The sequence below is a fragment of the Eublepharis macularius genome, chromosome 12 (assembly GCF_028583425.1).
Source record: "Eublepharis macularius isolate TG4126 chromosome 12, MPM_Emac_v1.0, whole genome shotgun sequence".
Lineage (NCBI taxonomy): Eukaryota > Metazoa > Chordata > Lepidosauria > Squamata > Eublepharidae > Eublepharis > Eublepharis macularius.
The window spans coordinates 15,562,661-15,580,935 of NC_072801.1; the positions used below are offsets into that span (position 1 = coordinate 15,562,661).

The window sequence follows — 18,275 nt, forward strand, 5'->3', positions numbered from 1 at the left end:
CTTAGCTACGAACAGGGGAACAAAAGTGGGGCTAAGGATGTTTTATTTTTAAAAGACACTTTTCCCTTTCAGGCTGTGATTCTGAATACACTGACTAGGGAGTAAGGCTGCAATCCTACACACACTTACTGAGGAGTAAGCCCCATTGATTGTGGTGTGATTTTTTTCTGAGTAACCATACCTGGGCCTAAGCCCTACTGAATTTTGGAGGGCTATATTTGTCGAATAATCAAGCTTGGAAGAAGTAGTTCACCCCAAATACAGATAGAAACAAAAAATTTATTACATACATACAGTTTAAGGAGGCTTACATAAAATTCCCAGAAAGTTTGCTATCCAAGCAGTGACCAGTCTAACTTTAGCAATATAGCTGTATCATACTCTTCATCCAAGCAACACCCTTACACATAATAATAATTAGCATTTATATAGCAGCACTTTCAACGGTCAAAGCATTTCATATCCGTTGTTTTACAGTAATCCTGCAAGGTAGGCCAGGAATATTATTCCCCCCATATTGAAGGGGGGTTAAAGCTGGTTAACATGAGAGAGTGGTTAACATGAGGCCTACCTAATGGTCCCCCCTGCCCCCAGCTGAGGAAACGTTAGAAGCAGAATTTCCAAATCAAAGCTCATTCTCTTACTGTGCAATCCTATGCAGACTTCAATGGATTTAGAAGGGTCTAATTCCAGAAGCGACACAACACTGTACAGAGCTTTTGTTGGCAACATCCTGTTTCTCTGGATGAATGAAAACTTGGCACCTCAGTTTAGGATGGCAGCTGACAGCCAAAGGTGAGGAGGGAAGGAATGTATAGTAGAACATCGCCACCCCTGCCCCAACGTATACATTTTGATTCCTGGTCTGTTATACACATAATCCAATCCTTAAGTTAAGTATTTGCTGGAAGTTACGTGCATGTTTCATAAAAAATTGCTCCAGCACCAGATGGCAAGCAGAATTGTTTTTTTCCAGAGAGAAGAATCCACACCTCTCCATCAAGACTACCCCACTTTGGCTGTTTCCAAGGCCCCACGCCTGCCAGCCCATTGCCGTGTTGCCCTCAGCCATAATGGCAGTTTTCAGTGCCAGAGCCCCATCTTAGGTCATGCAATCACGAAGAGTGTTGCGGAGTGTCTTTTAATTCTGCCATTTCAACCAGCCCCAAGGCATACGTCTGGGATCAGAGGGGGCATGGCCACCTGACAAACACTCCTTTATTTATGTCTTCAGTGCAATTTATCCCGCCATTCCTCCAAGGAGGTGAAACGGAGTCTTTATTTCTCCCAGGAGAGCAGGGTGGCACGTGGCTCTGCCTGCCACCATTCTGTCCTCACAATAGGGTTGCCAGCCTCCAGGTAGTGGCTGGAGATCTCCTGGAATGGTCTCCAGGCCACAGAGATCAGTTCACCTGGAGAAAATGGCTACTTTGGGGGGAGGGGGTGGACTCTATGGAATTATGCCATGCCAAGGTCCTTTCTCTCCCCAAACCCCTTTCTCCAGGTTTCACCCCCCAGATCTCCAGGAATTTCCCAACTTGGAGCTGGCAACCCTACCTCACAACCACCCTGTGAGGTAGGTTAGGCCGAGAGCGAGCACTCTCTTTCTCTCTCTCTCTCTCAGCCTTGGCTGAGGAGCGGAATGAATTAAGGAGGAGGGATGGAAACCGCAAACCCAACATGAATGCACAAACAACCTCCCTGTCCCCCACAGACGGGTGTGGACCCACTCCCTCACCCCGAGCATTGGCTGGGAGCGAGAAGAGAGAGTCAACCTGCTGCTTCTGCAATGAAAGCGGCGGTGTGTTCTCCACACACACACACACGCACACGCACACCCCAAGGGCTGCCTGCCAAAAAGTCCTCCAGCAAAGAAGCGCCGGGGCGTCTGGAGAGGGGCGCGCTAGGACCCGGCGAGCGGGCGCAGGCTGGGCGCGCGGGCTGGGCGCGCGGGGGCTGGCTGGGAGGGAGGGGCGAGCGCGGGAGCTGTCAATCAGGCCGCGTGGGGCAAGTGACAGGGGTGGGCCGGGCCGGTGACACTCGGCGCCGGCGAGGGGGGATATTTAACTTGGGACTGCGCGAGCCCAGCGGAGCAGTCGCGCGAGCGAAGCCAGGCGCGGCGGAGGAGGAGGAGGAGGAGGAGGAAGGCGGCGGCAGCAGCAGCAGCAGCAGCAGCAGCAGCGGCGGCGGAGGGAGCGCAAGCGGGCGCCGAGCCGGAGCCGGAGCCGGAGCCGGGGGGCGAGCAGCCGCGCAGGTAGACTGGAGCCGCCGCCTGGCCGGGCGTGCGCGGGAGACGGAAGGCCGCCGCCGCCTCCGGCCGCGCAGAGGGGAGCGGGGCGTCGCTCCGAGCCGGCTTGCGGGCGCCCCTCGAGCGCGCCGCCCGGGATCCTACCTCGTGGGCAAGAGCGCGGACCGGCTTCGCGGAGAGGCATCGCGGCTGCGGCTGGCCGCCACCGGGCTCCTCTCCGGCTTCCTTCGGAGCCCCCCGTCCTCGCCGCCCGGGAAGCGGGCGCAGCCGGCGGCCTCCGCGGCGCTTTGACTTCGGCCCTTCGGCGAGTGGCTTTTTCTCTTTTGGGTGCCTTTTCCGTTTGGGATTTTAACCGGGTGCCTGGAGGATGATCGCGGGCAGAGGGCTTCGGGGCCGCTGAATCCGACGGGCGGGACTGCCTCGTTCTTCGTCCAGGGAGAAGAGCCCCCCTGCGTCTCCTCCCAAAGACCCTCCAAGGAGACTTCCAACATGAAGCAAAGTTCGCTTGGGACCTTTTTGCAGTTTTTCGGGGAATCGGTGGCGTTTGAGTGAAAGCAAGGGGCAGAAGAGAGCCCCCCCCCCTTAAGCAACGGACTGCCCTTCCAACCCCCCCCCTGTGGCTGGAAAGGGGGGAGCGCAGGAGAAAGCGGGAAGCTCCCCCCGGCCAAGAAACCCCCAACCCTTCCTTGGGACTCTCTCCTCTTCAGCCCTCCCCGCCCCCACCCCCCTTTAGCTCCAGCCAATGCTTTTCACAGTTCCCCCATCTATAAAAGAAGGTTTTATTCTTGGGCTCCAATCTCACGCCAAACCCTGTCATACCGTCTAGACAAGTTGTCGTGGGTCTAAGTCCAGCTGTCACCATGGGGATGGCGAGTGGTCCGCTGTGAATTTTTGGGAGAGAGGGAGAGAGACGCCAGGGGTGGGGGAGAATTACCCAGCGCAAAAAGAATTTGGTTGCCCTTTGGGAAGGTTTGTTGGGCAGGAGGGGGCCGGCTGCTCCCCCCCCCATTCCTTCCCACCCTGCCACCCCCTCTTTGCTCTTCACCCTGCTTGCCTAGTTAGCAGGGAGGGGAGAGCCAAAGGGGACCTCACATGCGTCTGTCATATAACCCCTTGGCGATCTATTTAAAGCAAGAGGCCTTGCTGGACTTTGTCTCAGCCTATTTATGAATCCCTTGGACTTGGCAAGTAAGACTGCGGAGTATTAACGCGGAGCTTTGGAACAATCGGCAAAGCGAGTCAATCGCAGCGCCTGGCTGCTCTCCGGGGGGAGAACCGTCTGCCGGCGCCAGTGGACAGAGCTCAGCTGGGCCAAGGGAGAGCATGAGGGCCCCCCAAGCTCTCCTGCTCTGCTCTTCCTTGGCGGTGCTGTTCCAGCCCGGCTCCTGCCAGCCCTACCTCCGTCTCAGACCCTCCCCTAGTGATAACCTGCCCATCAAGGACATTATCGAGCATCCTGACCCGGAGTATGACCCCAAGGAGCAAGACCTGGATGACCGGACTTTGCGGAAGAAACTGGGGAGCAATTTCGACCCTGCTTTCATGTCAGTGGTCGCCCCAGCCCAGGTCAATCTCTCCAGCCCTGACCCGCTGCACAGGTTCAAGGTGCCAGGACCGTTGCCCAGTGAGTTGAAAAAGCTGGAGCTGGGCGAGACGCCTTATGGGGCTAGACTCAAGATGGGCAAGAAGGCACGCCGGAAGTTTCTGCAGTGGCTGTGGGCGTACACCTACTGCCCGGTGCTATACACCTGGAAGGACTTGGGCATCCGATTCTGGCCTCGTTACATCAAAGAAGGGAACTGTTTTGCGGAGAAGTCTTGCTCCTTCCCGGAGGGCATGTACTGTAAGCCGGTCAAATCGGTCACCAAGACCTTCTTGAGATGGTACTGCCAAGGGTGGTCAAGGCAAAAGTATTGCACCTGGATCCCCGTGCAGTACCCTGTTATTTCAGAGTGCAAATGTTCCTGTTAGCCTCGCTTTTGGGGTGCTCGGGATCCCAGAGAGCTCCCTGCTCTGTGCGTGTGTCGTGTCTGTTGTGTGCGGCTCAGCTCCTGGGGGTGTCTTCTACTGGAAACCATTCAGTGCCTTAGAATGGGGTGGAACAGGCCCTGTTCTTCAAACCGCACATGGGGCCCCTTTGATGAGGCTGAGGATCCAGCCAGTGTCGGTCCCGCATATGGCAGGTGCCAATCATCTTGCCACCCCAAGGAGGGATTGGATCAGCTGGTCAAGAACTGGGTGGTCCTGTGACACAACTTGCACTCCCTACACCCCAAAACAATGACACACCTTCAAAAGAGACGTGGCTTGTTAATTTCTCTGTCTCCTGTTTTTTCCCCCAGCAGCCCCTTGCACTGTTATTTTTTTTAAAAAATAATTATTTTATTTTATTTGAAATGGGAAAAACAAAACCCAAAAAGGAACTGCAGTGCAGGCCAGAGAAAAAGCTAAGCACTACCGAGATGTTTATTTTTATACATATATAGCATTCTAACAAAAAAAAATTACCATCTTTGTAAATATAGAGATTTTAAAAGGGGAAAATTTCAGCTGTTTTTTATTTTAATTGTTATTATTATTATTATTATTTACTAATTCAATGATGCAGGACCACATTTCGAACCCAACCCTTTAGGAACTGGACACTTTTTTTCAGCAACTGGGAAGGGAGATTTTTTTTTTCCTATAGCGATGGTTGTTGCCCAGCTTAGCCTGAGTGCTTTAAAGATGTTTTATTTCTATTTCCTGTTTTTTGTTGTTTTTATTTGTCAGTGATCTTCAGACTAATTTTCAAAGTCTCTAGGGTTTTTTTTAATTGTATATGGATTAAGGAGATTTTTTTTAAAAGTAGGAACTTATGAAAGAGTGACGGAGTTTTTTGTTTTGGAATACATATAGTAATGTAGAGATGTTAAAAGACATTTCTTGTGTACAGTTTTATTTATTTTTGATGTTTGTGTATAGAAGAAAAAAGCTAGAGATTATGCCAGAAAATATTGAAAATGTTTACTTGAATATTCCTTTCGCAACATATCAGTGTACATATCAACCATGACTGATCAAAACATTTTTAGCAATAAACTCTATCTTTGAAGAAATACTTTTCTGATGTGCTACAGACCTAGGGGAGAGGCATATGTAAATTCTTCTTATATAAATCTAGTGCTAGATGTGACCACTTGGTGCTGAAAATGCTATGAAGTTTATTGATGTTAACCAAGTTGTGTGTCTGTTTAAGACCTCTGATAAGGGCTGGGGGCTCAGTTATCATCTTGAGATCCGTTGTAATCTAGGGACTAGAGTACTGTGCCAGAGAGAGCCAGGTTCAAATCCCCTGCTCAGCTATAAAAGTTCAGTGGGTCACCTCGGGCCAGCCCCTCTTTCTCAACTTGCCTTACAGGGTTATTGGAAGGAAGGAATTCTCTCCCCCCCACACACACACACCTGAAAGAAGCATAGGAGGAAAAGAAGATGGATCCTTTTCTGTATCTGTGGAAAGTGGGGTGATGTTTGTAGAGAAAGATAACTCATGTTCCAGAAGAATAAAATTATCGACAGTGGCATGTGTCTAACCACTCCACTCAACAGTTCAAAGCTCCTTTGCTGAGCAGAGTGGTGGGATACGTGCCAATGTTTGTGGAAATGAGCAAACTTCTGAAAATCATTATGAGTTTTTATTCCTCCTGGTTGTACCTTCTTAGAGCCTGTCTCATTTGGAGGACGGATTTCCCAGGAAAAGATAAAAGCAAAATTCAGAATAGATAGAACAGAACATTGGTACCCTTGCTAGTCATTTATGGATTCTGAGGAAGATCAGGTGGTGTTGTACAGCACTTAACACACACACACACACACACACACACACACACACACACACACACACAGAGGTATAAATTTGCAGTGTTTTATCATTATTTACTGTCTCAGCCGTTTGAGGGTTGATGACATTGACCAAAATAGTCACTGTTGTTTAGCTGTGGCAAGGGTTTTCAAACTCTGTTCCTGGAAACCTTGAGGTTCCTCACAAACTTATCAGAGGTTTACCCATACTTGTAACAGAAACTACATGTATCAAATCTGAAGGTGAGCGCTGAGAGTGTCCTAGGGTCCCAGTCTGAGAGCCAAGCTACAAGTGATGAATTATACTTGAACAGCAAGTGAACAGACTCATGTGTATTCCTCCCTGTTCACTTGCCCTCCACTTGATCACTACGTGGAGGGCAAGTGAACAGGGAGGAATACACGCGAGTCTGTTCACTTGCCGTTCAAGTGTAATTCATCACTTGTAGCTTGGCTCTGAGTTCCTATGGGACAAAAATGAGCCACAATGAGCTCAGCCTGTGCCCCACAGGAATTGGAAGATACACCCTCGACTGAACCATGACCTGGAATCCTTTGCCACCGTGCTGGAGTGCTTCAGCAGACCGGTGTTTGTGGGTCCCCTAAATTATGGTGGGAATTAAGTGCAACTGAAAAACTAATCCAATGCGTGCTGCTTATTTCAAAACAAGTCCCATTAAGTACAGTGCAGCTTACTCCCAAATAATCGTACTCTTCAAATTCACCGAATTTGTCAGGGACCGACTGCTGCATAAATGCCAGAGGATTAGATGCAGCGGCTCCCTTTGAATCATGGCCGGTGTGTTCATGGCCAAAGTTTCCAGGTCTTGTTTTGCCTGGAGTGGTAGATAATTCTTCATTGCATGTTAACTCCGAAGATTGGAATGACCACTTCTGCTTGCTGACAACGTTTGTTAAAACCGTAGCCTGGAAAATGCTGCGCAGTTCTTACCCGCCCTTTCCCACAATCTTGCAAAATTGCCTTCAGTGCCCCAATCTGAACCCATGCCTCCCAGATCCAGAGTCCTGCAAGTGTGGCTGCCTGTCCTCTGTCCAGCAGATACTCAGCACCTTTCTTTGCTTCAACATTAGTAGTTGTGGATAGACGTCTGAAGATGCTTCTCCAAACCTCCGTCTGTTAAAATGTGTGATGGGTACTGAAAGCATGAGGGCCTGGGTCAGAAGGAAGATGTGGCAAACAAGGGCACCAAAGAAAGAATGGTCAGTGAGGGAAAGGGAAGCATGAAAGAATCTTGCTATTCTTTTATACCCACAAAGAAGTCTCTTTTGCGGCTACATTTGGGCAAAGGTGAACAACACTCATGCTTTTACTCGGGCTGTTGCCTGTTTAAATGTGTGTGTGTGTGTGCGTGTCCATGTTTGTTGTGCATACATCCAGTAGCCTTGCTTCAGAGCTTGAACAGCAGCCCAACACATAGACATTCAACAGGGCAAGCTTTTGCTGGCATTGAGAGAAGTGATGGCAACAATTTTACCAGTTCTCTTTCTGTCTGTCAGTTAAAGGCACAAGAGCAGGGCTGCTAAAGAAAGTGGGCAGGTTTTGTTACAGGCTATTTAGGAGTAATATCTAGTGTAGTGTTTGTATTTTTAAAAAATGTGCTTTGAAGGAAAGCTCTGTCCAAGAATTTTTCTGCCAGTTGAGAAAGCGACAGCCCTGTTGCTTCTTCCGTGATGTGGCCATCCACGATCTGAGAAGAAACATAGCATGACACTCCCCCAGTTTTTCCTTTTGTTGTTTCCCATTCATCATTTTACCCCTTCTCCCTTAATAAACTCTGCCCCATACAGTGCAAACCATAGGGAGCTAAAGTCTCGCAGAGCAGAAATTGTTCTCTTCTGTATTGGAGGAGGGGAGGACATAATTTATTTGTGGTGAACCTGGCAATGGTCTTCCAAAACAATTCAAGAAACTACTTTTTCACTGAGAAGGTCAATGGAACCGGGCCGTTGGAACAGACCCCTATGAGAACCCAGCCCCAGATACCTTTCTTCTAGCACACCTGATGTTTGATACCATCTGTTAAGTCTCCAAGAACAGTTCTCATTCCCAGCACTCCTATATCTTCTCAGCCAACAGCACACCTGATAGCCTGGGCTTTTTTTCTGGGAAAAGAGGTGGTGGAACTTAGAGGGTTGCCCTTGGAGAAAATGGTCACATGGCTGGTGGCCCTGCCCCCTGATCTCCAGACAGAGGGGAGTTTAGATTGCCCTCCGCACCGCTGAGCGGCGTGGAGGGCAATCTAAACTCCCCTCTGTCTGGAGATCAGGGGGCGGGGCCATCAGCCATGTGACCATTTTCAAGAGGTTCCGGAACTCCGTTCCACCACGTTCCTGCTGAAAAAAAGCCCTGCTGATAGCACAGATGTATCAGCAATGGTTAAACCCCATAAAGACTCTACTTAGCTGGAGTCAGGGAAACGGCCACCAAACTGCCTGTTTCCATGGATGGCTGGGGAACTGATCCAGTTCACGGCAGTGCAAAGATTCTGCTTGAGGTCTGAGCCTTAACTCTCCCCTGCAAACATATTGATTGCTCTTTTGATGCATGATGGCAGGAGCCTTTGCGTAATTAACATTAATTTACCAAGTCAAAAAATTCTATAAAATCTACATGAAAAAAATGAGGCTAGGAAGAATTAATCTAAAGATGGAGAGGGGTGTCTATGCATGTTTCCGCATTTCTATTTTTTAACCCTTCCAATCTGCTTATTAATATTTGAATATGTACTTGCTCTCAGGCATGAAGTTTTGGATACCCAGTGGCCTTGGGAAAGATTGGAGTTGGGGAGGGGGGAGAACACCAGGGGTGTTTTGGAAAAGAACAGGGAGGCTTGTCTTGCAAGAGGAACAACATCTGTGGTACGGACGCTGAACATCTGTAGGGGGGGTTGGCCAGGGAGGGTATTCTGGGAAAATATTTCTGACCTAATCCCAGCAGTATCTGGTGTGGTGGGATTTGGTTACAGATGGCCCCTTAACATCTTAGTGCGTTTTGTTCTGCTGGGTTTCAGGGGCAAGCAGAGACCCTTGCATTGTGCTAACCTGGGAAATAAACCTTGGCTAGAATTGATGGCTAAATTTATTTGTGGGGGATGGTAGAGACATATTCTTTTTTTCCCCCCCAGCACACACTAATTTTGAGGAGGGGAAGACTCAAAAACTCTGCATGCTGTTCTACTGAGAGCTGACTCCGTGCATGTTTTCCCCAAGACAAACGTTTTAAAGGATAACGAAATAAGAATTATATTCTTTGTGCAAGACTGGAAAGTGATTAGGATGGCAATTGTTAAAGGGCTCCCAGCTCCCTGAAATCTCCAAGAGGAAAGATTGATGAGTTAAAGCCAGAGTAGTATAGCTGTTAGTGTCGGACTTGGAACTTGGGGCCAAAACTCTACTCTGCCAAAAAGCACATTGGGTGACTTTGTACCAGTCACTCACAGCCTAACCATCCTTACAGGGTTGCTGTGAGCACAAAGGGAGATGAGAATCTTGCACATTTCTCTGAGCTCCTTTGAAACAGGGCAAAGTAATAATGTACAATGAGAGTTAACCCTGTTTCTCATTTCTCTGCTCTCCTTTGGATGCTTTCATGTCTGCATGGCTACAAAATAAAATCATTGGCTGGACTTGATTTTTAAAAATGTGGTCACCCATGTCTCATTTTAAATATCTGTCAATGTTTTTCTTGCTACTTTGGAAAAAAAAGAGTGACTGCATCACTAGAGGATAGTTAAAAACTGCGGGAATTGTCCTATTCCAGTGTTACGCACACACAAACACACACATCCCCTGGCTAGAAATTAATTCTTGATTTTTCTTGTTTTTAGCTGCATCGTCATGTTTTCTATCCCATCTTTGCACCCAAGTGATCTCCACCCCGACTCTCAACCATTTAGAACAATATCATGATAACACTCTCACAACTCTTCCAACAGCGAAGAGCAGATAAAACAGAAAGATCCTGTCAATCAAATGCCACTCAACATGAGGATAAAACGTGGTTATTGTTTGCATGGTCCCTGAAAGATAGGCGCTTGATGAATATATCCAAGAATGGAATTTCTCAGGTGGGAGTCAGCCCAGGTAAGAGCTTGTCCCTGGAGGTAATCCATGCCACAACTGACAGTGGGGCACACCCAGAGCAGATCATCAGCTAAAGATCTTGAGTAATATTCAAGACCTCCAGCATTAGGTTCCCAGCACCTTAGTAAAAAGGGAAGAACCATTGCTTAATTTTATCTTGTGACAGGGAAGGGCAAATATCCTCCACGCTGTATTGTCCCCAGCATCTAGTATGCTTTAGAGGTGAATGCCCAGGTATTTAACATATGTGACAAAGGACCCAGATTCCAGGCTTGGAGAGAGGCATCATTAACCAGTTTGGGAGTAACTCAGCATAGGGTTGCACAGTTATTCTGTGTCTACACATTTATTTCCTTATTTATTTCATTTTACATATAGTCCACCTTTCTCGCTGAGACGCAAGACAGATTACACAGTGTGAGATAGTACAGACTATTCCAAGGAAATTTCAATAAGCAATTTAATAGGGTCTATAAATGCAAACTTGCGGATTTAAAACCAGCAGAAATCCAATACGGAGTCGAAGAGCTGTTGAAACAGAGCATAAGCAATTCTCAAACAGACACATTAAACAACATAGAACTACCCAGTAGGACCATGCCCAAAGCAACAGACAGCACACAGTAGCACGTAGTTGTAAAGTCTGTGGTCCCTGTCTCTTTACTGATGCACCCCTCTGCAACCACTTCCTTACAGTACAGTCCTCCTATCCGAGTAAAAAGCCCTCTTGTAATTCGGTTTTTCATTGTTTTTGGAAAACCAGGAAAGTGGGAGCTTTTGGGTAAGTCATTTAATCCGTGGGGGCCATCACAGAGAATGCCCATGTAGGGGCAGCTGTTGATTTTGCCCATAGCACCTGCAGAAGGCCCTGTTCAGTTGAGCAAAACTGCCATGGTAGAGCGTGGGGAGAGAGGCGGCCCCCTAGATATGCCAGGCTAAGGTCATGAAGAGTTTTGTATGTGATAACCTCCTTGAATTGAATTGTAACTGACAGCAGCATCTTTTAGCTGACTGCGGCCTCAAATTCAGCATTGTGGACATTCTGGATTATGAAGATGTTTTTACTCCCAACCAGAAGACTGTGCCTGCTCACAGGGAATAGTCCCTCCTCTCCAAGCATTCATATTGCTGGGAGTCGGTCAGCCTCTGGTAAACAAGTTTTGCAATGCCGTAAAAACCTGCAAAACCTTTTTGGCTAGCTAGAGAAACGGGGGAAGAACTACGTTCACACTCAACAGCTTACTCTCAGGTTCCCAGCTCTTCCTTTTGCTGTGAGATGCCTCCTGTGCTATCTCCTTTCTCTTTCCCAGGCACATTTATCATAAGTATGCCTCCCTGATTTCAGTGCCACATACTGGACAAGCACCCCTCCACCCCACTCCAATTCCACTGCCTTAGGCCCAGGCTATTGCAGATTCTGGCAGCCGCTTGCTTCTTTCTGCCCTTTTCCCTCTCTCATTCTCCCACCCGCCTGCTGCTGCCTGCTTCCATTACGGCTGTTTTTTAGCACACAACCCTGTTTTAGGATGAAAGGAATCTTGATGAATATATGCTGTGATTTCAAAGTGTGTTTTGTACAGCAGCGACAACAACAACAAAGCATTTGGGGTGGGAGCCCTGGTTTTCTGGCTGGCTCGCATGGCGAAGTCTCAGGGGGTTTTGGAAGCCCCCTCACTATCAGCGGCGCCACTTAGCCGACAGAACAGGACGAGGCGGTTAGCTAGAGGATCAGCAGCTTAACCCCTTCTAACTTACACAGAGCCTGCTGGGGACGGGAGTGCCTTAAAGAGAACAGCAGCCGCAAGACTGAAATCCCCCCCTCATCTTTTTTAAAAATGGTTTTCAGTATGGATGGAGGAATCAGATACTATGAGCAATGTTACCTTAAACCAGCCTCTCTGGTTTTTTAAAAGCCTTCTTCTTAAAGGGGCCTGAAGCCAGGGTTCTATTTTTTCTCTCTCCCATCATCAGAAGATGGATAAGGAGCTCTTTGCAAAAGAAAACCACCAATCCAAGCTGCCTCTGCAATCTGACAGTGATTTGGAAACAGATGGCCATTGGTAGGTGGGTTCTAGAGAGCAATAGGGAAGCAGGGGGTCAGGTGAGGACGGTAGACCTGCCTTTGACATGGGGCAAGCTCTTTCCTTCTTAGTACGGCTTCACAAATTTCCAGGCTCTGAAAACAAGTTCTGAGACCCAGTCCTGGTCCAATGGTCAGGACACAGGGCCCGGATATCATTTCAAACACATCCCCTCTGCTTGCAGGAACCCATCGCACATGCGCAATCTTATGAAAGAAAACATCTACTTAATTTCAGAAACATTATGGCAAAGATCTTCCCGTCTCTGCCAAGCTTCTTGGACCACTGAGAGCAGAACTACAAGTGACAAAAGGCACAGATTGGACACTTGTCTGCTTCCCTCAAGTTTTGGCGGGAAATGTAGGCAGCTTGGCAGAATGTTGGACAAGTGACAGTTGAAAGTCCATTGAACAGCAGTCAGAGAGTGAAGCTGCGAGACCAGGACGCCTACATTTCCCATCAAAACTTGAGGGAAGCAGACAAGTGTCCAATCTGTGCCTTTTGTCACTTGTGGTTCTGCTCTAAGTCCAAGTGAAATTACGGCCCTTTCCCCTTTCATACTTGTACCCTGAGGAAGGAGCAGAATACTTAGAACATCAAGGAGGCATTGAGTTTGCCTGCAGAAGCCCTCTATTATAAAGGCAATCTCATTCACAGTGAAATCCTAAACAGAGTTAATCCAGTCTAAGCCCACCGATTTCAATGGGCTTAAACTGGGTTAACTTCTCTTAGGATTTCACTGATTAAGAAGTTGTTTGTCTGCGTCGTTCATCAGAGCAAACATTTATTCGGAGTGTTATTGGAGTACCTGCTAAATGATAATGTGTGCGTGCAATGGTTCAGGTGGTCTTAATGAATTCCGGCTAGAACAAAAGCTCCCTGGTCAAAACATATTCCCCCCTACACAATGTGACTTCCAGTGCTGTTGTTTTTAGTTGCAGTTCAGTTCTAAAATTTGCTTCCAGATAGATATAGGAACTTCACGTCCTACGACCTCAGTGCCATACTCTCTGAGCATTTTTATGGCTGACCAGTAGTAAGTACACTCTGCACATACTCAGAGATTCAATTTCCTTGATGGTTGGCTTGGGGTACGTTTCATGCATACCCCATTGACCCAACACAGATGCCCACTTTTTAGACCACTGTTGGGTAGATTCCTGCCTGTTGGACAGGTTGGGCACTTTAAACTCTAGCAAAAGAATAAACGCTCTCTGATTCTTGCAGCTGACTTTAAAAAAAAACCAGTAAGTTATTTACTAGTCAAGTAAAATCTTGAGATCGACTCCTCTAATGACAAAGAAGTTGTATGTGCAACCTCTGTGTATGGTCTTGATCCTGGCACGCCAGACCCAAAGTATTCCCCACCCAATAGAAAATCCAGAAATCCTTTCCAAAAATTCTAGTCCACAATTTCTTGTAGCCGGGGCTTTTTTTTCTGGGAAAAGAGGTGGTGGAACTCAGTGGGTTGCCCTCGGAGAAAATGGTCACATGGCTGGTGGCCCCGCCCCCTGATCTCCAGACAGAGGGGAGTTTAGATTGCCCTCGGGGCAATCTAAACTCCCCTCTGTCTGGAGATCAGGGGGCGGGGCCACCAGCCATGTGACCATTTTCAAGAGGTTCCGGAACTCCGTTCCACCGCGTTCCTGCTGAAAAAAAGCCCTGCTTGTAGCTAATGACATATTCCACAAAAAACATGACTTTTTTTTTCTAATCAGAGAGAAATTTGCCAAGCATCCTTAGAAACCTTGATCTATCTCCCCCATCTTGGTTTAAATCTCACCACCCTGATCCAAACTTTGTACCCTGGGATTTAGATCCGTGGCCTGTTGCCCTAAGGAAGTTAGCTCTGCTACTTTCATAGACCTTTCGGTGTTTCAGAACTGTGTTGTCTTGTGTTGCTTTAATTTCATCCTGCCAAACATTAATAAACCCAAAGATGGCCTTTGGTACTGAAAGGGAGCTCTGCTTTTGAATATAAGGCGAGCCTTCTTTGGTCAGCTTTTTCCCTCTTTGTTTGGGCCTCTTCTTTTTTCCTTTCTCCTGCCGCATGTAGCTTGGCTCACTTACGCTCTCAAAGATATATTCTCCTCCGTGCGACTGTTTGCAACAACTTAGATTACATAGGTTGATCCTGGGGAGAACAAGCAAGGAAAACGGCCCTTTCTTGTCTGGGCCATAGCCAGATTGGGGCTAGCAGGTACACCGTACCACCTGGAACACTGATTTGCCTCGCTTGAGAATTAAAAACAACAGCAGGCTTTTAAAAAATTCAACATGTCTGGTTCCATTTAACAAATGAGAGCTTGTTTGAGAACAGGAAAAAGTCCAGTTTTTTTTTTAAAAAAAATCAGTGGTAGCTGGTTGCTGTTCATGGCCTAGTGATATGGTACCCAGCTATACCCACCTGAGATTCCTCTTGGCATGGGAGGGGTTTTCAAAATCACTACCACCCTCTTTGGTGTGATGCATGGGGGAGGGGAATCCCTGGCCGAATCTACACTTCCTTTTTGTTTCCGAATATCGGTATAGCACAAAATTAACTTTTTTTTTTTTTTAAAAGGGAAGTGACTTGCGCCGTCAATGCTGAGAGCAGAGGAGGGAACCGCCCACTATAAAGCTTTAGTGGCGTGTGGAGAACTGATTGTGCCACGAAGATACACTGGGAGGGTGAATGTGATGATGCACAGCATGGTAGCGGAATGAACCCAGCTGCCATGACTGTGCAGGATAAGCGGATGGTGAGTGCGTGTGGATTTGGCCCCTGTTTCACTGCTATAGCTGTAAGCATGGCAGGAGCTTAAAGGCAGTTAGGGGGTAATAGAAATGTCAATGTACTTAAAATGTTCTTATTTAAGAAGAGTTTTCATTATAAATAGATAAAAGCCCTCCAACTTAAAAATAACTGCTCTTAATTAGCCTTCTTGTTTCTGATGCTAATAATTCACAGATACAAAAATATACATTAGACACTCGGCTTGGCAACAGGGATGGAGAAGCTTCTGTTGATGAGGATGATGACTTCGCTGGTCTTGTGCATTCTTTTCTTTGAAGCCTTGCTTGGAAATGTGGAAGCTCCTTCTGGTATCTGTGGGTTGTGTTGGACAGCTTCTCAGTTTCTTCTCACTCTGTGATTCAGAGCCAAGCTACAAGTGACGCCTGACACAGGTTGGACACTTGTCAGCTTCCCTCAAGTTTTGATGGGAAATGTAGACATCCTGGTCTTGCAGCTGTAATGGAGAGCCAAGCTGTAAAACCAGGATGCCTACATTTCCCATCAAAACTTGAGGGAAGCTGACAAGTGTCCAACCTCTGTAAGGCGTCACTTGTAGCTTTGCTCTCAGACAGCCCATGCCGGATCTGCCCTCTCTGCTCTCCCATTACACCCTTGCAGCAACCCTTGATGATGTGGATGCTCTGTTCAGATAATGCAAAACCGTGGTTTATTTTAACTATGGTTAATTCACAATAGAGATGGGCATGAACCAAAATACAAACCAAAGTTCATGACGAACCAGGCCGGTTCGTGGTTTGCGAACCAGCAGTTCATCAGAGCCCATTTCTGACGAACCGCCACAAACTTTAGGCGGGTTCGTTTGGTTCATTTTTTGGTTTGTCACTGCAGACAGCCTGGCGCCAATCAATCAGTTTCCTTGGCAACAGGGGATGGACTTCCTGCAGACCTTCTGCTGACCTGGAAGTGCCTGATGATTTGCTGTCCTAGATGTGACGTTTTCACGAATCAAATGAACTGATTCGTGAACTGGGGCAGGTTTGTGAAAGTTCATGGTTTGTGAAATGCGACGAACCATGAACCACACAGTTTGGTTTTTTTCCGGTTCGTGCCCATCTCTAATTCATGATACTGCAGTTAGACAGCCATAGGCTCTATACAATTTTTCTTTTAGAAACATAATATTTTGTGCTTGTTTACTGGAGGTCTTTACCTGTTAGTTTGTTCTTTTTTTTGCTGTAATTAGGCTGGCAGACTGTGATTAAAAACATGGTATAACTTGACTAATACTGGTTACGTCAACATCATCATCTGTCCACACACACACCCTTCCTCCAAAGAAACTTGGCTGATAGTGTGGCCTTCGTTGCTGAGGAACAAGCCAGAATTAATCCAGCATCTCTGTGTTAATTTATCAGGCCTAGCCATAGTTATGAGTGACCAACAGTGGCATCTGAACCATCTTCAAGCCATGGCTTCATATTCTGATTTCACAGACTGCAACTAAACATAGCTGGTAGAACGGTCTGCGCTCAGACAATCAAAGTAATCGTCATTTAATTAAGTCATCATTTCGTGCGTAACTGAACTGAGTAAGTGGCCATTTTCACACTGCTTATTGGCCACGGAACATTGTGCCAAGCTCCCGGAATGACAGCGTCTTCTTGGCATGATTTCGCACGAGTTCTCACACGAAATCGCACCAGGAAGACGCTGTCGTTCCGGGAGCTTGGCGCGGTGTTCCATGGCTGGTAAGCAATGTGAAAATGGACAGTGATTTCTCCACGACCACCCCCTAAGCTTCATTGCGAAGAGCCTAACTACATGTTATGTCTTCCCTACGTCTGCACAATCAAATGTGTATTGTGAGTTTTGCCCTGTGCCTTTTTCCTGACTTGAAATAACTCCAGAGGGGGCTGATTGCTCCATTGGAAAAACCCCATTTTACCCCGTCCGTGAATATGGAACTCCAACCAGGGAAATACCACTTTAATGGCCTTTTTAGGTTGAGAAAATGTCACCGGGGGGATAGGGGCTGAAGCCCCCTCTCCCTGCATACTGTGGTCCTGATCCGAATCAGGCCCACGCATGATTGGGATTAAATCCCTAGCATAAAAGTTGCAAACGCTTTTGATTGCGTGGCCCCAGTGAAAACAAACTTGTAGATAGGCCCTCAAGAAATTATTCAAACCTGCATGTTTCCCAGTCCTAGCCTAATATTATCTCCATGGAAAGATCTCAGGATGCAGGACCGGGGAAGATTTCTTCCTTAAGTGCTGGAGAGCAGTTGTCTGTGGGGACAGACAGCATGCAGAGAAAGAGACTAATGATTTGACTCAGCTTCAGGCAGCTTCAGGCAGTCATAGCACACCATCAGGTGGCTTGCTGGACAGCCAATCGCTGTCTTTCCATTGCTGTCTTTCAGTACTTGCCTAATTTTGTGCTAGATTTGTAGGTTTTCTGTCTCTTCCATTCCTGCTGTGGGTTGCTTTCTGCAGAGTATCTGCAGAAGAATACAAAACCCTGCTCTTAGATCTGTGCTAAAAGTGGATCCCCCTTCCCTCTCAGAATCAATAACAACCTACTTGTTTGCTTGGAAAAGTGGGATGTGTTTAATTCCTTTTTGAGGGCCAAGCTACAAGTGATGAATTACACACATGTGGATCACTCCGTAGTGGATCTCTACTCCACTTGCACTCCACTTGATCACTATGAGTGGATCACTACGTGATGGAGTGGAGTGCAAGTGGAGCGCAAGTGAACAGGGAGGAATACACGTGAGTCTGTTCACTTGCCCTTCAAGTGTAATTCGTCACTTGTAGCTTGGCCCTGAGACATGCGGAGGGTAAGGCAGTTTCAAGTGTTCACACATCTGCTTAGCAAGGATATTGAGATCCTTCTGTCCTGATGGTTGATGCTGACACAGGGGAATCCCAGAACATGTTATAAAGGGGGTGGTGGTGGTGGGGAAACCTAAATAATCTGAAACACGCTAAAGAAAATTGTGAAACATTATTTTGTGATGTGCCATTTTAGGTTCAAACCAGACCTCCCTGATTTTAGGTAAAATGAAAAAGACTTAAATATATTTCTCCAATTAACTCATAATGGACTACCAGGCTAGCATGTGGGTCTCTGTCTTGCTTTGCAGAGAGTGCATGAAAACCGAGTGGTATGGGTTTGTTTTCTGGATGCTGTTACGAACGGCCTCCCTTAGAGCAGCATGATGCAGGGCTTCCCAACTCTGCGAGAAATCTTCCATCTAGTG

At 47.1% G+C, this 18,275-nt stretch overlaps 1 protein-coding gene across 1 annotated transcript; it reads left to right on the forward strand.

Moving 5' to 3' along the window:
- The first annotated feature begins 2,176 nt into the window (after nt 1–2,176).
- LOC129340144 (noggin-2-like) lies at nt 2,177–5,340 on the forward strand. Its single transcript, XM_054994749.1, has one exon. It carries the CDS (start codon nt 3,572–3,574, stop codon nt 4,217–4,219), a length of 648 nt encoding a protein of 215 aa, XP_054850724.1. The 5' UTR covers nt 2,177–3,571; the 3' UTR covers nt 4,220–5,340.
- Nucleotides 5,341–18,275: the final 12,935 nt, after the last annotated feature.